The 23,047-nt window shown below is 36.6% G+C and overlaps 1 protein-coding gene across 1 annotated transcript; it reads right to left on the bottom strand.

The window, feature by feature from the left end:
- Nucleotides 1-682: 682 nt before the first annotated feature.
- Nucleotides 683-22,971, bottom strand: gdap2 (ganglioside induced differentiation associated protein 2). Its single transcript, XM_079882071.1, has 14 exons — nt 22,739-22,971; nt 21,615-21,839; nt 20,076-20,215; nt 19,742-19,895; nt 19,131-19,219; nt 18,936-19,012; nt 18,498-18,657; nt 14,344-14,494; nt 13,720-13,796; nt 11,588-11,664; nt 10,702-10,841; nt 9,159-9,213; nt 7,913-8,056; nt 683-1,925 (listed from the first exon to the last, which is right to left on the bottom strand). The coding sequence occupies exons 2-14, from the start codon at nt 21,809-21,811 to the stop codon at nt 1,884-1,886; spliced, it is 1,503 nt and encodes a 500-aa protein (XP_079738197.1). The 5' UTR covers nt 21,812-21,839; nt 22,739-22,971; the 3' UTR covers nt 683-1,883.
- Between the last annotated feature and the right edge of the window lie 76 nt (nt 22,972-23,047).

Genomic DNA, 23,047 nt, shown 5'->3' with positions numbered 1-23,047 from the left:
AGTTAGTTTTTTTGTTGTTGTTGTTGTTGTTCAAAACAAGAATATAATGAATATTAAAAGAGTAACCCATTATAGTAACACTCCAGGTGCTTCACTGTCATCAGTCATATTCAATTTATGTTGTCATAAATAAAAATAATATTATTTCCCCTGCTGGTTTGGATGTAACATCACGTCCTGGCTTGAATGGTTAGAAATGTTTTTTAAAGATCCATCCAGGTTATAGTGGACATCATGCATCAAAAACATTTAGTATTAATATCTGTTGCATGTGAATAAAGGTTTCTGACAAAACCACCGCTTCTCCTCAAACCACAACATTTATTTTGTATCCCATGCAAGTCTTTGGAATTGCAAAGTAAGAGTTTTGTTTGCCTTAAACCAATATACACAAACTGTAGTTACAATAAGAGCTTTAACAATATCATTTCTATTAAAAAACGTTACCAAGTCTGAAATCTTATAGTCCCCATGTGTTTAATAAAATGATAGCTATGATCTTTTTTTATTAATTTGATTTTTTATTAAACTGATGCATTCTGGGAGATTATGCAATTATTTTAAAAATAGCCCAATTTGACAGAAATGATAAAACTAACCACTCTCTCTCTCTCTTTTTTTTACATGAAATAAAATAAATAAATCTAGTTATAGCATCAAAGAAAAACACTTTCAGTTGAGACATCATTAGAAAACAAAAGGCTGTTTTTATTTGAAACCCATTTTCATACTTCATCTTTCAATCTAAAAATACACTGATCATGCATTTTACAGAAAATAATTCAATAAAGACACCCATACAAAAATGAATGATAACAACACATTTTGATATTCCATTTATTCAAATAGTGCTCTCTTCATAATCATGATTCATACGTCATACTTCATTTAAAACGGTACAAAATTTAGCACATTAATCACTGAGGGCTGTGTAAGGGTTGACTAAAACAAACCAGAGTTAATAGTAGCAGACAGCGTCTGCAGTATCTACAAATACCTATTTACAATGCTTTACTTCGAGATCAGCTCTCAGGCTACGAGATTCCTTTGGTCATGCATGAAAATCAGCTTCACCAAATACTAGCGTTTTTAGTGTACCTAAGGTGAACCCACCAGAACACTGATGTACCATATTGACAGGAACAGAAGAAAAGCACTGTTATTATTAATAGGGTAACTGAAATCTCAACAGGCCAACCTGGATGTAGAGCTTCACAAAGCAATCTTTCTGACATCACATCTGTTCACACAAGAGGACAAGTTGCTTGTAGTCAAAGCTCAAGAATCTGTAGTGAAGTTTATTTAATAGCCATAAAAGTGCGACTGAAAAAAAGAGAGACTCAAGATAAAAGCAAAATGCCGCTCCTTCTGGTGACTGTGCAGACATGGAATGAACTGAAACTACACAACTAAAGATGGCAAATTATGAAGCTTTCAAATGATTGGATGGGACATGAGAAATTAAAACCAGAATTGTTTCTGCTATTTCCAGCCATTATTCACGCAGGCACTGGTATGTGTTTCACATTGGTACAAAATATTGGTTTCGTACGTTTGTCAAATTCAGTCTCTTCTTCCACACCACACACACCCATACCTTGTCCAAGAACAGCTTCGGTCAAGCCAGAGGTTCCTTCAATTACATTTAGGTTTGGTACAAGTCTGTGGCACGTTCAGCAGGTTTCACAGAAGGTTGTGTTTATACAGCATTATCGATCATTGGTCTCTCACTGTCACTGAGAAAATGTAGCAAGTCAGGAACGGCAGAGACGCACTCGATCTTGAGTTCACGTCAAGAGTCGGGTTCATCGGGTTGAGTGTCTGCCCGGTGAAAAGAGGCTGGTTCAGTCGAACTCCTCAGTGCTGGGTTTATCTGGCCACCATCACAGGCCTGAGGACTGAGCCGAGTAATAGGGGCTGTTAATCTGGAAGAGCAGAGAGGATATTCTTGAGCACAGTCGAATAAAGATAAACAGTAGTAAAGGTTACGTTTGGTCAAGGACTGGCTGAGAGGCACTGATGCGCTCCAAAAAGCCAAAAGGCAAATTCGGAGAGAGGTTTCTTATTAACACAGCATAAGCTCAAGACACACCTACATCCTAGAGAGCCTGTTGGCACAAATATGATATTTAAATCTAGCTGCGCTATCAAACCCAAGAGGTTGCATTTACCATAGATATACAAATATCCAGTAGGCAAATACTTTATGCAAGTATTTGGTAAGGGCTGTGGATATTCTGGAGAAGAGTGCATGTAAGGATTCCAATAGCCAAAAGAGCACATGGAATCACAGGAAAGTGATGTGCTGGGAATTAATAATTCTACTGTATGACTCACAGCACAGCAGATGATTCACAACCTGAAGCTGTGAGGTCAATCTAGCAGAAGTGCTTTAGGCCTTCAGGTCAAATGTATGCAAAATGAGATTCTGCAAAGAGCACAGGAAATGAATCATAATTAAAAAAATTTTTTTAAAAAGAGCAGTTGTGTGATTTTAGCTCAAATGAGGAGGTAGTTGGAGCGTTTGTGTTTTTTCCAGCTCCAGAATCGCTCAGCTCAGGGTTTCTCTCACTTTTGAAATCTGATTTTGTACTTTTGACAATTCACGCAGATAAAATTAAGCAACTTAATGTTTCACATTATACTTTTTTTTAGGTAATTAAATCAGATTTTTTTACTTATTCAAAAATCACACACATTTTAATTTGACACATTGAACATATTCTATGACAAAGAGCCTCAAATTAATTAAAAATTAAAAAAGAATTTCTGAGTTTCATCAGAACATGCAAAAATTATATTCAAGTGCTTTATGTACCAATTTAAGTTGAAATTGCAGCTCCAATGAGTTTATTTTCCAACATTCTGACCAGTCAGATCTTCATTTTCACGTGCCTGAAGAAGATCTGACTGGTCGAAACGTTGCGCCTTTTAAACTCTTTGGAGCTGCAATTTCAGTGTGTGGACTGAATTTTCTTTCTTCATCTATTAAATAATATTAACAGACAAAATTTTTGATTTTCACAATGTATTAGTAAATGATGAAATTTAAAGGTATGGTTTGAAGTCATTTCATCCTAGGGTCCTTTGCACCATGACCTCGAGTCAAACACCCCTCCAGAAGCTTGTTTTCCCTTGGTCGAACATTATTAAAGTTAGAGCTTATTTAGAGATATCAGCCGAATGGCTTAGTGCAGGCGCTAATGGATCCAAAGTTGTATCTCTTAAATTACCACACTAATAATGCCCAGAATGGTACCAAACTTCTACAGTAGTACAAATAGGTTCTGTACTCGTAAAACGAGGCATTGGAAAGTTTGTAAGTACATCAGGAGTTTATTTAAATAACACTTGCCTGATGGCTTATGGTTGTTTGGCTCGAGGTCATGGTGCAAAGGACCCTAGGTTGAAATTACTCCGAACCATCCCTTTAACATGAACAATATTAACAAGGAAAAATATTTCTAAAGAATTTATTAATTCATGTTAACTAGTTAACAAACGGAAACTTACTGTTAAGTGTTACCAAACTATTTTATTGTTGTTGTCTGATTATAATCAATATACAATCATGCTATCCATAAAAATAACTGTGATACAATTACAAGACTTTTTGCAATTTGATTATGTAATCCAGATTACACGGCCCGCTACTACCCAACACAGAAAAGAGGTGAGAGTCCAAAATAAAAACCCTTCAGGAGCCTTTCACTGCTTTATGGAAAGTTGACTGGGTTATTTGAGGTGATTGTGGCTGGACTTTCCATGGCACTGCATCTATTCATATGGGCAGAGAGAGAAAGCGGAGTGAAATTGGCATTAAAAGCTTACTCATTCTGCCATTTCCCCTCCTGCCCATTTACTTCCTGGGTAATCAAAGAATGACAGGAAACACTTAAGCAAGCTAGTCCAGGAGTGAATCCAAGGCTAAGGCATGGAGACTAAAAACACACGCTAGACTGGCATAAAATAAGACGCATTAAGAGAAAATGAGTTTATCCATTCTAATGACCCACATATTCATTCATAAAATGGCCATGAATATTCCCTAAAGAAAATAACCACTAGAAAGTCTCCAAAGTCACAGTTTCCAGAAATAAGAAAAACCCCAGCATCCAAGTGAGTCTACAATTAAAACTGAAGGCTTTAAAGCTTTCCTCTGAAATACAGTTTCTTTCAACAGAAACATTATGTGGAATATTCCCTATTGGGCTACATATCTAAGGGATCCCGTGTTTGAGGATACAGATGATTTCTGAAGATCTAAACTTTGAATTGACATTCAAAAACCCGACATACTTATTAAAGCCCTCCCCATCGAGTCATCGAGATTGTATTAACATACTAAAGCAAAAGTACAAAATGTCTTTCTGACATGCAAATCAAATACACACACAGCCTGCAGGAAAACATTTTTTCCTAATCAAGTCTGTGCGCCTGCACTCTTGCTCAGCGAATGGATAAATACAGGGCGACACGCACCTGGCATGAGAAAGACCATCCATTTAACGCATTAGTGGCATGATCGATTCTTCACAGCTGCCTCACCTTTGTGTCTTCCTTCTCGCTTTCATTTACTTTTAATCCACTGCCCTTTAAACCCAGGAACAAAACAAACGGACAAAAAAACAACAACATCTAAAATATAGAATGGAAAAATCTTATATGACCATACAGTGATATATCATTTAGTTTTTCAGATGGCATTTCTACTCTTAGGGTCACAGAGTTTTAAATGAGATATCTGTGTGGTAAAATCAAATATAAAATAAAATGATGTGGAGTAGTTGAAACTGCAAAACTAAGAGCTAAGGAATGACTTGATGAAAAATCAACTAAATAATCCAGTCCAGTCCAGATGGATCGAATCAGTGCATGCAAATATTTTTATTACATTAGTGTGAGCAATTTGCTTGGATTCAACTGAGGTAACAAAGGTAATGCAAAATTTAAAACCGACCACAATGTTTTTCACGTCGAGGGAAAAACATGCTAAGCGACACGTAATAATAGTAATGAGATTTTGCAATGCCAAATGACTACTGACATAATATGTCTTCTCAATATTCCAGAGTTAACTAACTGATTTTTTTGTTTCCACGTTTCCTAAAATATGCAACCCGATCCCACATAAGACGTTGAAGAGTAATCTTAAGAAATGAAATGTGATGTGTTCCTTTGAGTCGGAGCGAGCGGCAGCAAAGCACGCAGACGGCTGAGTTCCTCATGGCTGAGGCCTCTTTCAGTCTGAAGGGAAAGACTTTCCTCCACCCATACTTAGGGACTTATTTTAGCATCTCCTTTCCACAAGCCAAACGCAATCCATTTCAAAACAAAAAGGACCTCATTAAGGCCTTAAAAAAAGTAAATATTTTTATATAGCAGCTTGAGCAAAAATAAAACTGTGCTAAAGGCTGCATTTAAAGAACATGTCATACAGGGAAACTTGTTTAAAGAATTTGCGTAAAATTGCGCCTAAAATGGGTCACAAGTTGTGCATTTCAATTACCATGTTTAAGCTGAAAAATTTTCCTAAAGATGTGTTTAAATGCATCAGAACCTTTTTGACTTTGGACTGACTTTTATTAGCTCACTGTATTTAGTAGTATTGGATATTGTATTTGATTTGTATATAGTCTGTGGAAAAGCATTCAAGCAAGAACTTCATTGTACTAGTACTATTAAAAATGTATTTGACTTGAAATGCAAAAACAGACAGTGCAAACACAGAAATGAAGAAGCCTTCATGAGGTTATACATGCATTTTCTCAAATAGAAACACATGATCCCTGGATGATTGTTGATGTGAGACTGTGGGGAGAATTTGTATTACAGAGAAGAGCCGGTTCTCTGCAAAAGTTGCCAGAGACTTTAATCAAAAACGCCATTTTATGAAAAGCATTTTATCTTAAAGGAATAGGTGACCCTAAATAATAAAAATAATTTACCAAGGATTATACTAGTCCCTCTTCAACAAGCAATGGGCACTGCAAATTTCACTCCAATTCATGAACACATAATTCAGACTGGTTTCATGAACCAGATTAAACGATACTTTAAAAGATATGGTTGGTTGGTAAGTGTTTTAGCGCCATGTCAGCTTCCTTGGCTATTTTTCCAGACTCTGGCATGAGGAACGTAGTGGTTGTGTGTGATTCTAGAATGTCCTATTTGGCTTAGTGTATGTATGCTGAAAAGAAATAAAAAACAAAGTTTTTTGTGTTCTAAGGGTTTTCATGGTTTTTTTTTATGATTTCAATTTAAAATCGACAGTCACAATGCAGACTGCGCACAGATACGAAGTGTTTAGATTTGAACACATTAACAATAAATGTATAATTTTAGGGCTTCGGGTAATTTTGACCCGGCTGCAAGGGAAGGATTTGTTACAGTTACGGGAGGAGAGGACGAGGGTTAAAGTTCTGGACCCGGTTGCATGATACCTCTTAAGTAGTCTGACTAAAATGCCTGAGGCAAGGGATTTCTTTAATAGCGTTGCAACAAACGTCTTATCCGTCACCCTTACCCAAGTGTTTATACAAAGTAATTTTGAATTTCTGGCAAAATGCGGCAATGGAGAAGGGGTTGATATAGTTACGAAACCTTCCACAATAAACAGAACTTAAAAGGACAACTGACTTTAAAACCAGTTTAACATTTACTTAACTATACAGCTGACCTACAATTGATACTGTCCAAATACTGATTTCACTCACTGAAATGCAAATCAATTTCTAACCTTTATATAATGTGTTTTTTCTGGATGTTTTGGCTGATATGTCTCTATCCATTAAAATTAACCTACCATAAAAATTATAGACCCTTCATTTCTTTGTAAGTGGGTGAACTTACAAAATCAGCAGGGGATCAAATAATTATTTCCCCCACTGTAGGTAACATGAAAGTGGCTCGGCTTTTATCGGTGTTCATCACCATTGTAACTTAAAGTCCACGGCTAACCTGCTCCGGGCCAGGTTATGTTCTGGGTAAGAGATCTCAAACTGAAATTGGACAAATTAGCTGTGAGCAAAGTTACACATCTCTGATGCAATAAAGTCACTCCCCCAGCTACTTTCTCTGTTTAAAGGGATGTGATTAGCTGTTCGCTACTGATGTCACACTTTCATGTGCATGCGCTCCATGAACTCAGTATCAAAGCTTGAGTTGACAGAGAAAGCTGATGACTTTTTGAGAAGCTGTTTCATACCTATACATGACAACTACTCTCTCTGGATCAGTGGCAGCGTTAACACAGATTTGAATGTTCCGCTGTGATCATACTGGCTTAGGTTTAAGGTTTAATAGAGCCAAATCATTTAGGATTAGGATCACGTAGGTGTTTGAATCGAGATAACACTCTTTTAACGATTAATCATGCAGATCTAGTGCTGAGTGATCATTTGTTAGAGATTCAAAAACAGTAAGACATAATTCTGTTATTATTAGACTTGATTGACCTTTAGCCAACGCCTTCTGTGGATACCGATAAAAATAACTGATCTAATTACAATACGATGTATATACAACTGTTACCCTAGTATGGGATGCTTAAGGGTTAATCACTCTTGCCCAAGGAGTAGACCTTAGCACTACGGATGGAAGGAGCGTGCCACTGTTCGTTTCATAAGCTACCAACATGCAGATGGGTCTCAAACATAATTAAATTTCAGTCTGTTCCTCACACAAAGCTATTATATAGCTTCAGAAGACTTGGAACATAAACGCAGTTTAACATTGTTGTGAATAAATGTTGACAGAATTGAATACAGATTAAATAGAGAAAGTAAAGATCAGATAGATTATGTACACAAGTCTTTTTCTAAGTAACTGTTAATCCTCAATGGACAATTGTAGTCTGGTAAAGGTTTTTGAGGATCAGACTGAGGTGTGTGTGAAAGAACTGAATACTCACCCGTGTGTCATACTCCATGACAAAAGGAGGGATGTCAATCTGCTCAGGAAGGATGCAGGTGAAGAGCTGCTGCAGGTTCTCTATGTGATGGACTTTCTCTTTAAGACCTGATACACTAAAAGTCGTGAAGAACCACGTTGAGACCTAATGGGAATCACAAAATAAAAGCCTTAGATGGACAGAGATGGAACTAAAGGGTACAAAATAGGACACTTTTTCCCCTTATTCTTTTGTAACAAATGGGCAATTAAAAGTGTTGCTTAACCTGCAAAAAGGTTAATTGTCAGTCTCAGGAGGTCAAACTTATATGAACATATATATATATATATATATATATATATATATATATATATATATATATATATATATATATAGATAGTGTGTATAGAGAAAGTTTTGCTCACCAAGGCTGTAATAAAAAAAACAGTAAGAGTAAAATTGTAAAAAAAATAAATTACAATTTTACATTCTTTAATTTCTGTATTCTTTGATTCACTGATGAATAGAAAGTTCAAAAGAACAGCATTTATTTGAAATGCAAATCTTTTGTAACAAATATAATTTATAATAATTTATTCACCTCATACATTTGTCCTCAAATGTAACTCTACAGGAAAATGGCAGACAATACACCATTTTAAAATGGACAATTACAAAATTAGTGAAGTTGTGCAAAAAAATTACGTTGAATTGCTAAGTGCAAAATCTGCAGCTCCTAAAGCTGTTGCTGTAGTCTGTGTTTTCAGCATTTACTCCAATGACTCATCCATAAGGCTTGAACACATTTCACACCTGGGATTGTTTCAAGGCTTGAGCATTCTCTGACTGAAATGGATGCATTTTAAATGAAACAGTTATTTGACACTTAATTGCCGAGGTTCCTCTACATTTGGAGTGCACAAAGCATAATTGTTGAATAATTTCACAAATGAAAGCAAAGCCTGGCAGAATCAACGTGCATCATAAGCACTTCAATTACCTGAATAGGTTCTGTGGAACACTATGGAACACTTAGTGCAGACACATCATGAATCTCAATGTGGTCTCAAAAACGCTTTTCAACAGATTCAGTTACACACAGGCGCATACACAGTCTTTCTTAGTCAATGCAAAACATGTGGAGTTGACCGCTGTGAATCAGACCATAGGCCAGTACAAGCTTGGAAAGAAAAGCTCAAAATGAGATGAACATCTAGTGCTGCCTTTAATGGACTTACATCCAAGTTGATGAATTGATTACAATTACCTTGGAGCGGAACGTCGGGTGAACGAAGTAGAAGGCCCTTAGGTTTTTCTTAAACCTGAAAACACAAAGGAAACCCTGGTTTTAGAAACATTATCAACACATCCAATCAATTATTTATTACTACACAAATAGTGAATTCCTCTGGCGCACTGAGCTTTGAAACGATTTTTGCCTTAACAAAAACAATAAACCCATTAGAAAGAGAGCTAAAGTGCATTTTTTAGGAAGGAGCAAAAGTTGGTGAATCAAGTCCAGCGGGGCAGCCACGTCCAAGCCGCACGCCGTTGTCCAAAACACACAGATGAATAGAGATATGGACAGCCAAAATCGGAGGGGTGTTCGAAAAGCGCGAGGGACGTGTCTGTCAACCTTTCCCCTTTCCCACGATGGACATGGCCCACCCAGTCTAAAGCCCATGAGCAGGGGGTCACAGGGAGTGATAGCATCACCGACTAGCTCAGCTATAAATATGGCCGTGATTGCTTACAGAACCTCATCACTCTTGCTCATGAATTATGACTGTAAAACACTTTCTTAGACCAATATCTTGTAAATATAAAGAATACAATGATGATCTGCTCTGCTCTGCTGATACCTCATTATAAATGACAAGTCAAACTGGCCTGGATCTCAGAGTTATGAGTCACGTTGATCTCCACCATGTACGGAAAGTGTGAGGGACTGGAGTTGGAGAGCACTTCTGCTTTTTATTTCAAGACTGTGGTTTCCTCTGCCTGCATGCTGAGAGTGTCCCCCCAAATAAATGACGAATGCCTGACCTACCAATCACCTCCCACAGTTTTGACTTTCAACAAAGACTCAAACTCCTCTGCTAAGCCAGGAAAACCGCAATCATGAGGTCTGTTCGACTAAAAGAACAATCGCCATTCCGTGGTGCTACATCCATGCTCATTCGATGGGTGAGAGGAGAACATTGAGACCTCAGATTTACAAGGTGGCAAAGTCATTGCAATCGCTCTCAGTGCTCTAACCTTGATAACCAGAATCCCCCTCAAAATTTCCCAAAGTGCTCTGAGCAAAAGGAATATTATTTCACTTTCCTTAGTGAAACCAATCAACTCAGACACATTTGAGCACCCAATTAGAGTGATAATTCAGAGAAACAGCAGATAAAACAGAGAAAACATGACTCAGCGTTGTGTGGATTTACTTCGAACTTCTTTCCAAGCTGGTAATAACCAACAAAAGGGTTGAGCGTCTGTGTATAAATCTTCATGACATTCATCGAACAGGAAGCCCAAGATATAGACATTCCCTTATGATTACCACAACATATGTGGTGTTTTGGGGTATGAGGAGACAGTACTGTCTGGCATAAAAGATGCTCATAAAAACAAAGTCACCAAGCCAGTATTTATATGAAACTGTGATTCGCTTTTCCATGGGAGTCTGTGAGTTATGGTTTGAAAGAATACCTCAGCCAAAAACTGGGTCAAGTCATCTCAAAAACTTTTTAAGTTCGTAGAGAGCAGGAAACGTGGGTGGTTTGTAGTATCTCAAATGGAACAGAAATAACTCTTACTTGGCATCCACAATGTCATAGAGCTTCTTGAGAAAGTCCGTGTCCAGGTGGTTGTGTTCACCGGTGAGTGTGTGGAAATACACCATCACATACTCCTTCACTGTGATATGGTCCATCACGTGGATGAAATACAGCAAAGCCTAACACAAACACACACGTTAACACCCTATGTAAATGGGTTGCGTAGACTTCCATTGTCTTTATATAGTTTATATAGTTATAAATATTAGGCTATAACCTAACCCTAATCCACACCCTGATCTTAACCACAACAGAAATCTTTCAGCATTTTTCTTTTTCAAATTATATTCTATCTATTTTTAACACCGTATTTACAAATGAGTAAATCCTCAGGAGGTGGTTTTCTTAGATTTAGCTAATTTCTGGCTTTTTGTCAAATTTAGCTCACTTTTTTCTGCAAAATATGGTTATGTATGTAGTGTCCATAGTATAAACAGAGCATATCAATGCAGAGAAACTGCCACAATATAATTTGGAATGCCAAATGTAAAAAACTGTTACAATAATTATGTCAGATTTAGCAACAAAAATTCCATGTTCACAAGATTTACTTTAAGTAATAGTTCATTCGAAAATGCAGTCAACATTAACTCAACTACATGACATTTCAATTTCTCATTTTGTGTTCCACAGAAAAAGAAAAGAAGAATCATACAGGTCTGATATAAGTGTGAGTAAAAAAAATGACAGGATTTAAAATATATATTTTTGAACTAATCCTTTAAATAAACATTTTAAAATGTGCAGTCTAATTTTTCACATCTGCATTTATAGTGTAGTAAATATTTAATTAGACAATCTTAAATTAAACCGGGAAAAAATAAGTCTTAAATTAAAATCAAAATATGATCATTTTCTCTTTTACCTTCTCCATATCAATAAGTGTAACTGGAATATTCCTGCCGACAATAACCATGACCGTTCTACCACACATATCAATACCTGAAAATGAGAAAAGTGCATCATGATTCATGACAGAGCTATATTATAAAAGGATGTTTCCTCACAGCCATTGTAAAACGTGTCTGAGTCCCTAACCCTCTAACCCTAAATGAGCCTCAAAGGCTGGGCAGATGGTCAGGAGGGACACAGCTTCCTAGTTTGTTCCCTCTGCTGACAGCATTCTCATATGCAGCATATCTGAAGAAATGCGTTAGACATTTCACCCTCACCCTGTTTAACGAACTCATCCTGCAGAACTAAAAGAGTTATGTATATATTGAAATCAATGTTTTGCATTTTATTATGAGAAACATCAGGATGTGCATAGCCAGATGTTTTATTATAGTCCATCCTCACATGACACAGTGAACATGCATGTTTAGGTGTACAGCTGGAGAAAGTCTGCCCCCCTTTGGGCAAGTAAGTCAGTGTGATTTAGATATTCAGTTCTATAAAAAGTATTGCTCTGCAGTTTAAAAGAAGAAATTTAAGATTTAATTTAACAAGACAAACAGAATGCGTACAGTCTGTGGTAAACTTCACATGAAGTTCTGAACTCAGAAAGTCAGCTTTGACACTATCTGAGGTAAGCAACAAAAATAGATGATGATGAATATTTATCAACACAGAAACCGTTACTTTGGTGGTTATTTTTTTATCCTGAAATTGTGAAACGAGAGAAATGGATTACAGAACCCCTGATGTTGAGCTCAATGAGGCAGAACAAAGGTTTCCTGCCCAGAGTGCAAACACAGATGGAGAGAACACAAAGTCCACGTGCATAAAGATATACAGAGATACAGCAACACAAAGAGAACATGTGACCAAACAAAGACCATACTACTACAATAACACCGACATACATGAACTAGGCCTGTAAAACGATTAAATATTTAATCAAATTAATTGATATGCCATTTAAAGCTGCAGTCCGTAACCTTTTTGGGTTAAAAATTATCCAAAATAAATTGAACAAGTACATAACCAGCCAGTGTTTGAAACTATCTGCTTGCCTTAGCTCGATTCAAAACGGTAAGCTTGTAATAATGTTTTTAATTCCAGTGGTACTGGTGGATTTCTGCGGGAAATTCGAGCATGTCTGCGTCATTACGTCTCTAGTGTGTACATAAAGAAGGAGTCTCGGCTAGTAGGCTATGTTGCGTGTGAGGATGTTGGAGATGGAGATTTATAGCCTTTTCTCACAGCACTTGATATAATTAAACTTAGCAATTTGATGGGGGATCCAGAAAGGTTCAAACAACAATCACCAGTGACAACAGGAGATTCACCCGTTGTAAAACGCGAAAGACTTCAGAGTGGCAACAGAAAAAAAAGAGACTGCAACCGGGCCCATGCGAAAACAAGGATGAATATCGGAAGGGCATTAAATGTGGTCACGCTGATGTTGATAACATTAACAATTTGAGAGCAAAGTATCATTTGCACGGTTTGACGTGATTTGACGAGCGATCGTTAGATTTAATCAGTGCGATTTACTGCTGCAATGCTTTTTTTTTTCTTATTTGGTCAGAACAAAAGTGGATGTTAATTACTTGTTCAGATGACATTTTCCGGTGAAAATTATTATTTTGGTCATACTTCTAAAAAGTAGAATCTGTGATTGCGAATGCCAGTATCCACACCAGCGCGGTGACTGTCAGCCGCACATTCTCCTCAAAACATTGGATTCATCCGCGCTGTCGAGCACGTAAAGTTGATAATTCCGCGAATAACTGCAATTGCAGATTTTGAACAGAGATGGCGACAAAGAGGAAAAACTACGGACTGCAGCTTTAACTAAATGTTTAATTTTAAGAAACTCAAAAATGCACCTTTTAAAACCTTGCATGAATTACAAAATAATAAAAAACATGCTTTGCTTTTGAGAAAATTCCTTATTATGAAATGTACGTATGGGTCAGAGGGCATGATTAAATTAGTTGATTTATCAATGTTATTTATTCATTTAATTGAATGTATTGTGTTAAATTGACAGCTTTACAATTAAAACACACATTATTAAAACACAAGACACTCAAAGAGAGAAAGACTGACCGGTCTGATATAGTGCCTTTAATGCTGCTATGTCTGAGAGGTCCTCTGCACGAGCTCTGCAAAGCCAGCGGTTATAGCTGTAAAGACACCCAAAACTAAGACGTCACATCTAGGTAATTTGCAGTGATGTACAAATAACAAACATCCGAGTATATAGTTCTCTAATGTAAATATGTCTAATTAAACATAAATGCTTCCTTAGTTTGTATATATAGCTAAACATGGCTGACAGTTTTTAGGATGCTGTTGGTTCTGCCAAGCTTTCAGTGTCTCAAACATTTGCCATGATAACCAAAGTTTCACCGTGGGTAGTACAGAAAAACTGTGGTGACTCATTAAAAAAGTAATTAAACATGATGACAGGAAGGCTTTTAAAAGCTTCTTACTAGGGGTGGGTAGTATGACCAATCACATTTTGAATAATTTTATATCAGGGTTTTTTGCATTGAAAAAAAATGTATCTTAAATGTTTAACACGTCATACCGCCCACCCCTACTTCTATAAAGTACTGTTAATAACTACAGTATTTTCATAGAACCTAATATGGTCAATATTTGTAAGGGGTTTTGTTAAATATGTTGTTGTAAAAGGCAACATTATAATGCGACAACAAGACATCTTACTTCCTTTGGTGCTGTTTCTGCTGAGCTGCTTCTGAAATTTGGCCCTGAAGGATGAGTTTACGCTGCTTATCCACATCCCCTTCCATACGAGCAAATGCATGACTTCCTACCAGCCCCAGGTCGGATTCTAGTGAATCATCCCCGGAGTCATCTGCAGAAAATTTATTAATATCAGTATTATGAACTTATTACCATGTATTCATGCACAACGCAAATTTCTGGATATTCAAAGAAAAGCAAAACCAATGCGCCATAAAAGTGTGCTGAAACACAAATGCATTTGCTGTGATAAACACACACACACACACACACACACACACACACACACACACACACACACACAAAAAAAAAATCTCACACACTTGGAATGAACATTACCAGGTTCAATGAGTACTACAATGTGGAACATTGCACCAGAATGGCCTCCCACCCTCAATTAGAGCTGGGAAGGCCAATGGTGTGTGTGATGCACAGCCAGGCAAAACATAAAAATAATCCTCATCTGTTATTCTTGTTTACATGTGTATGCCAAATCTCCAATATGGGCCAACCTTAGACATATCTGAACAGACTTGAAAAGAAAATCCAGTCTGAAAACAAACTAAACTTTTCTTATTTCCTCAGCTCAACCCCATGGTCACATGTCAGTCTTTATTTCTTTAGCCAGAAATGAAAGAAATATATTTGACAGAATGGTATAGACACTAACAGGCAAATAAGAGGATCACAGCCAAACAGTAAGCTGCTAGCAAACCTACAGTGAGACATTATCAGGACTTATTAGACACAGATGTCTCCTGAAGATTATCTTTGGCCAGAAGAATCATTACAGTATGTTGAAGGAAAGAATAAGATTTAGTTTTTGTAATACAGCATATTTTTATCATCTGCCTCACTGAACCAGAGAGCACCAATGCTGGCTTCTAGCTGAAATTTATTTGGATTTCAGGAGCACGTCACTGCAATGTGACATTCAACTTTGTGACAGACAATGATCTAATCAAAAAAGGAAATTGTAAACAATTATATAGAAATATATCCATAGCACAGCAAATGAAGGAAAGGAAGATGAAAGTTTTTTCTAGAAAATTAGAAAACTGGACTATAGTGTAAACACCATGGTAAATGGAGCAAGCAATAAATATCATGGCATTGCCATCTGAAACCATCACTGCTCCGTGGTATACAGCACAGCTTTTTGCTAGGGTAATAAGAACATGAATAACAGAAAGCATAAAGACAGAAAAAATTAAATAGGCATTAAGGGAATTGGGCAGAAAAAGAAAAACTGGAGAAGGCAGATTAGGGAAGTGTGTGGTGGTTTGAGGCATGCTTTGAGACCTCTACATGGCTTCATAGACTAATCCATAAGAGCTGGGCTGCGTTAGTGAAGGCCAAGTCACCTGCTGTCTTTAATATTACTCTAAGAATGACAAGCAGACCTGCATCACAATGATGAAAGGGCATGTATGAGGACAAGAGTTTGAAGAGATCAGCCAGATCAGTGAAAGGGTGCGGCAAAGCTGGGTTACAAACATTAAAAATGTGTCCTTTAATGTATTTCAGAAAGACTGTATAAGAACAAACACTTCTTATCCTCGTAAAAAAAAAAAACTTAGCAGAGTTTTGGCCCAACCCAAGATAGCAATAAGTAACAGGACATTTATAAAATAAATCATGATAAAGCAGATGTGACAAAGTTTAGTAGCATACTAAACTTTCTGTATTGCACATAATCTGCCTTAGAAAGGGCCCAACACCGAACCTTGTGGTATTCCATTCCCAAGTATGTCGAGTAAGGGGCTTAATGATTGGGTCAGGTTCCTGATCACCATGTGGGATTTATTTTGCTATAATGACCAGCTAAGTAAGCATTATACCTCTTGTGTTATGTGCGAATAAGAGAATATGGAGTGATGCAAGAGACATTAAACCAACAGCTTTGTAGGTTGAGTGTCTGGGAAAACAGTTATCATTCAAAAATTTTAATACAGAAGATAAATGAATCAGGTTTTTAAAATAAAGTGTAAACACAGTGGACCTTTAAAAACATTGCTCTGTTTCTGTTGGTTTGAGCAACCCAACAAGCCTGAAACAGTGGTGAGAGTTTAGTGTTGGACTTAATGTCTAGCTGAGCAATAGCACTTTGAAACTTTTCATCAAGTTGGCACTTGTGATGGGACAGTGTCACAGAAGGTACTCAATTCACCCTAAACTTCATATTAACAAGGAAGTCTGGAAGCTGTTGTGCCACTTCAGTATGCAGAGGTAAGTTTGGTTAAGCGATCATGTTTGTTCAGATTAGAACTTGTTGTCATTCTGAGTAGCTCAAGCAAACATATAGTAGCGAGACTGATAAAGCAGAATATTAAATGAACTTAGAAAAAGCTAACAGACCTTAGGCTGCCTTTCCATGTCCTGGTTTAAAGCATTCTAAGACAGGCAGGAAAGTGCAGTGTTTATTGACATGGGACCTGGCTTATGTGGCCTGTTTGAGTTGGATCAACAGCTCTAGTGAGACTTGATCACCTTGACACAGCTGCCTCACAGTCCACATGATATAGGCTTGAAATAATGGCAAGCCAACAAATATACATGTTTAATCTCCCACTAACAAATAAATATACACTTGTGTTCGGAGTGCTATGGCAAGCAAGACAAACATACACTCATTCTCATATAGGCATGTTAACATTGGTGCCTATACACGCACACACTTGACTGTAGCTGTATCAACACTGGGCCTGTCAGAAAGCAGAAGATTCTGCTGTAGTCAGAGCACCTGTTGTGGGACAAAGAGGCTGTTCCAGCTGATCTGAACTCATGAAACACCCACAACAGAACAAGATGAATAGCCAGGAAGGAAAAAATGTCTCATTCAACAGCTGTATCTGCTGCATGCTGCCTATAATCATTAATCTATCACACTATTACGAGACAATTGTTTTTCCATGCTGCAAATTAAATAAATTACTGCAGAATATATTCTGTGCAACAGCTTAAAAAAAAAAAAAAAAACTCCTTTACATTACACAGTGTTTCTGAGAAATGCATGTCGTCCAGATGAATATTCTCCAAACTTTTTGGCAAAAATGTATTCCTACTGGTTGTTTGGTAATCTGAAGAAATATACACAACCATTTAAAAGTTTGGGTCAGTAAGATAATATTTTTTTTATTTTTTTATTTTTTTTTATTGGTTTATTTAAGAGGGGACAGTGCAATTTCATAAAACACATGAACAAACATGGTTAAAAAAAGCCAGAATTAGCCAAAAGGCTATTTTTCATCTGTAGTCCCCTGGCCAAGATGTAAAAAAAGCATTAAAGTTAATGCTGATTATTATTATTTATTAATAATAATAATAAATACATACTTTTATTAAGGATGCAATATAATACTGGAAGTGACAGTATTATAGAGACATTTCCATTACAGACATTTAGAGTAAAGAAATGTATAATATTACAAAATATTTCTAGTATTTCAAACAAATGCTGTTCTTTTAAACTTTCCATTTAAAGAATACTGAAAACATTTAACACCGTTTCCACAAAAATATTACATGTTAATATTAATGGTTTCAACATTGATAATAAGAAATGTTTCTTGAGCACCAATTCATCATATTAGAATTATTTCTGGAAGATCATGTTACACTGAAGACTCGAGTAAAGCCATGATCACATAAATTCAACATAACAAATAATAATAAATCAAAAGAATTAAAATATACAATCTACTGTACTTTACTGCAAAAATGTGTGTTTTTTTTTATTCAGCCGAGATGAGCCTTGGCTTAATCGATCTTTTATTGGTCACGTCTTCACGTGATCTGAATTCGAAGGTCAAAGTTCACCAAACTTTGTAATTGGCATACACATGAATGGAAGTCAATGGAATGGAAAGTGTGGTGTGACCACCCCTTAATGGCTGCTGCAAATTCAGATTTTCCATCAGAGGAATAAATTACATTTTAAAATATGTTAAAACAGAAACGTTCATTTAAATTGTAAAATAACATTATTACTTTTACTTTACTTTTGATCAAATGAATACAGCCTTGGTGAGCAGAAGAGACTTCTTTCAAAAATTAAAAAGATTTTATCTGAAAGATATAAAAATATGTTACATCGAACAATTATTTGAGCTCACCCTCTAGATTTCCAGGCTTTTCAGCAATGCGGATCTGTCTCTCTAGGACCACGGGCTCCCCCTCAGAATTGCCAATGTCGGCAGGGAGGAGAGGCAGAACGATTCTCTCCTCTTTCTTTGAGCGTGGGTAATACAACGGCATTAACTTCCTGTACACTGGCTGGAAAACAGAATCAATTACAAACACATCCAGAGTCAATCAATCATACATGCACATACTAAACAAGCAGGAACTTTTTTTCATTTAGCAGCTGTTGAAAAGGGACATGAAACTCTACTGCATTATGCTGTAGTTCACACTCAGCTTACAGCAGTTTCACCCACAAACACAACATAAGTTGGTCTTGAAATAAAAATTTCATAATAATATGAGAGAGCACAGTTGAGAATTAAAGGATGGAGTCTGTTGCGTAACAGTGAAAATGAAACGCCACACACCTCCTCAACATCCGAAACAGCAAACACCACTGTCTCAATGTTTTCACCATGGTTCTCTAGAAATCTACGAACAGTCCCTGGAAACATAAATGTTGGGAAAACACATTTTAATAAGATCCTTCTGAATTTCTTTAGGAAGGACTCACATGTGATGTATGTACTTTATATGATACAAGACAAGTAAAAGTAAATTACTTAAAGCTATATGTGTGGCGTCCTCCAGTGGATATGCCCTTTTGACTGTGCTGACCACACACAAACCCACAGACACCATGGCATGTTCCCTGCGACAGAAACACAATCAACATACACAAAAATATGTTATATTGACTTCAATTATACATGGTTTACATCAGTCAGTTAGTTGGTAAAAAATTACTGTCATCAACACCTTCTGTTAAACTTGACACACACATTTATATGATCTCCCAAACAATAGATGAATGGCGTTTTTCTTTAGCTAAAGCCCAAGGGTGAGGTCAAAATCCCCAAATCTTACGTACTCAGAGCTGGAATCTAAATCTTAGATCATTTCCTTTCCTTCCACAAGCACAGAAGGTTTATTCTTTTAATCATCAGGTATTGAATTTTCATAAACGCCTTATTGCCATGGGAAATGCTACACCAATCAAGATAAGCTTATCCTAAAATGACTGTATTTGAACTGTTTTAGTGCTTATCTTAGAGAGTGACTGACAGAAAACTAAACATACTTACTTATTATAATCAAGTCAGAATATTCAGTCTGTGTGAGCAGACTGACATTTGACTCAAAAAAGTCATTGTGTTGCTATGATCCAGCTTACTTGGCGAACTGCATGACGTTTCTGTAACAGCTGTATAGAGAACTCTCTGCAGCTGTCCGGTACTTGGCTTTATATTTGGGTCCAACTGTGTGAACGATAAAGCGAGCAGCCAAGTTGAAACCCTCTGTCATTTTTGCCTCACCGGTCCGACATCCTAGACAAATATTAGCACAGCCATATCATTTACACTCCAAAAAAATTATTAGATAAGATCTGTCCCAAAACTGTTTAACAAACAGCACTTAGTATTAAAAGTTTTAGATCATAGTTAGATTAAATTTAGATGCATGACATGTAACAGTTCTTCATCTGCTAGACAAGTAGCGCCCTCTACCTTTCAGTTTGAGTAGTTCATCTCGTAGTTCAGGTCCGGCATATCTGTGGATACTGTCTGATACAGGGTTCTTGTCTGTTAGGGTCTCATTGCTGGTATTGACGATTGCAGTGCAGTTTAAAAATGCCACATCTCCATTACTGTAAAATGAGGGGATGATATAACCCAACATATCACATACAGAAGAACATCCAGAAAATCATTTAAGGTGAGAAAAATTGATGAGTACAAATATAGCGCATATATATATATATATATATATATATATATATATATATATATATATATATATATATATATATATATATATATATATATATAGCATTAAGAAAACAGTTTTGTTATATAATGTAAACTACTCTAAAACCATTAAAAATAATTTTTGGTTACTGAAATAGAGCTGAAATTAAATGAAAAAAAATGTAGAGACTTTGAAATTTAAAAAAAAAAAAATCAATTTAAGCCCGGTTTCACAAATAGAGCTTAGATTAAGCTGGGATTAGTCATTAGTTTAATTAGGACATTTAAGTAGCTTTTATAAACGTGCCTTAGGAAAAAAAACATTACTGGTGTACATCTTGAGACAAAACAATGGTACTGACATATTTTAAGATTTGTCAGTGCAAGTTGTTTTCAAATAAAACAGCTCAAACATGCATTTTAGTCTGGGACTAGACTTAAGCCTTATCTGTGAAACCGGGGAAAGAAATTAGAAAGTAGAAATGTTACCCTGGAAACTAACTGAAACAAGTTAATGTTTAAGTACTAAAGTTATAAAAAAAAACTGAACAACTAAAAATGACAAATTATCAAAAAAAAAAAAACTTTAAAATTAAAAGTAAAAGCTCAAAAAGGGTATAAATAATACTAACAACACTGATAAATAACATTGTTTTGTATAACGTTACTAAGTGTTATTATTGTACCATTTTGTTTTCAATAGAAAAATGAACAAACAACAACAAAAATAATGCTTTACAGTTGCATGGAAATCCAAAGAATGAAAGGATAAAGTCACTATGAACAAACCCTGCAAGCACAAAACAATGTGCACTGCTGAATTCTTTTCCTGCCTGAACTTCCAGAAGGACTGTTTCATAGACTTCATAGAGAAGTTACATGCAAAAAAAATTCCCCTTTCTTAAAAAAGAGAAACTATGAATTTGATCCTGACCTAACACAGCTACATCGGTCAGACAGCACAGCAAGAAGGACTTCTCAGATGGTCGCATGTGACTTGAGCTATAAAGGGGATTTGTGTGCACGAGGGAATGACTAAAGCAGTAAAGATCTGGTGCAAATAACAAATGCAAAGAGCACAGTGGGTGGAGAAAAAAAGGGGTAGCTCTAAATTATTCAATTATTAAACTATTAAACTAAGACAACAATAGAAAAGAGTTTGATGCTTTGGCTTTCAGGGCTAAGGCTGAAATCACAGACAAAAAAACAACTATTAAGCAATAACTGCAGAGGTTTGTGGAGAATCTGGGAAAAACACAAGGTGTGAGGAATATCAATAGCAGTGTAAAGTACACTCACAATAGTACAATCTTGCTGTTGATGTCTTGTCTGAAGGGGAAAGGGGACGTTAAGGAGTTGACATGATTTGTCAGCTTGTCTTCCTCCTCCCTTAAGTGGTTTTCTCCATCCACCTCATCTTGGACTCCCTGAGACTGGTCCCACGTGTAGAGGCTCTGGACCTCCACAAACTGGGAACGAGCTCCCAAGGGATCCATGATGTTGCTTCACTGACAAATTTGGAAACTGAAAGACACAGAGAAGCATTTACACATTAAGAGACTGTAGTGTGACCTGGGCCATTTTAATAATAATTCATACAGATGTCAGCATCAGTTTAAACATGTTAGTGGGTGGTTGCAATGACTGACTTCATTAAATTCCATGCACAGAAAAGCTGTGAAATCACATGTGATCTAAAATTTACTTTAGGTTAAGTTAAAAGCTCATTAAATGTTATGTAGAATTTGTAAGCATTTCGTTTTAGTTTGGCTATTTTAAAATAACCCATTTAAATCATTTTAAGTCATCTCAGAAGTTTGCTGAGGCCCCCTAGTGGGCCCTGGCCTCCTGAGCACCACAAGCTGCTACAGTGAAAGTGTTGTGTTTTTCAAACCTAGATAAACATTCCAGTTTTTAACACTCATTGACTCAGCATTACAAAGAACTTAAGATATTGCAATTTTCTTCCAAATTACAGAGTCACAATGTTTAAAAGAAATGCCCTTTCAATCTTCCTGCTACTGGGAAGTTGGAAAAGTAGTCAGCAATAATTTCTGTGCCTGGTGTAGCAGCTGCAGTGAGAGAAGTGTAGTGTTTATGAACGTTTCAAGCACAAAGAGAGGCTCTATCAGTGAAGACAGACAGGAATCCAGGAACAGATAAGACATTCAACAGAAATGAGCTGCATGTGTTAAGGTCGAGTCCCCAAATTAGATTCCATCGACAACAACAAAGCTAGGTGTTCAAATATATAAAAGTCTCAACTCGATTGCAATAAGCACATACAAACCACGCAGCACAATATTGCTTTAAGGAGGATAGAAAGGGGGAACAACACCTCATACTAATTCTAACCATATCGACTTGATGAAAATGCAACAAATTACAACCACCATTATTAATCACAATGACAAGATACCTACCAGATGTCCACTGGTGAAGCTGCTCAGTCCTGCCTACTGCAAAAACAAAACCACGTTAGCTCAAATGAATCCGTTAAAGACTGTGCTGGTGACCACTGTCATCCTCTTGTGCTTCCGCTTTTAAATAGACCATTGTTAAAATGTGATTTTAGCTGCTTGTGGTTAACACATCGTGTTTGCAACATTCAGCGAGTTTCCTGATCAGCTGATTCACGAGGACAAAATTCATCACTTCCGGGATTGCAGCAGGGATAGAAAACGCAAGACTGTATCATAGATTTTAATCTACTTTTAAGCGACGTTCTACTG

This window comes from Squalius cephalus (genome assembly GCF_949319135.1).
Source record: "Squalius cephalus genome assembly, chromosome: 9".
NCBI lineage: Eukaryota > Metazoa > Chordata > Actinopteri > Cypriniformes > Leuciscidae > Squalius > Squalius cephalus.
This window is presented reverse-complemented; position numbering and strand designations above follow the sequence as displayed.

Excerpts from the sequence above, each read along its gene's own strand:
- gdap2 (XM_079882071.1), bottom strand. The coding sequence starts at position 21,811 with ATGGATCCCTTGGGAGCTCGTTCCCAGTTTGTGGAGGTCCAGAGCCTC. Across the intron at positions 20,216-21,614 it reads AACAGCAAGATTGTACTATT|TAATGGAGATGTGGCATTTT; the intron begins GTGAGTGTACTT and ends CTCATTTTACAG. Across the intron at positions 19,220-19,741 it reads AACGTCATGCAGTTCGCCAA|GGAACATGCCATGGTGTCTG; the intron begins GTAAGCTGGATC and ends TTTCTGTCGCAG.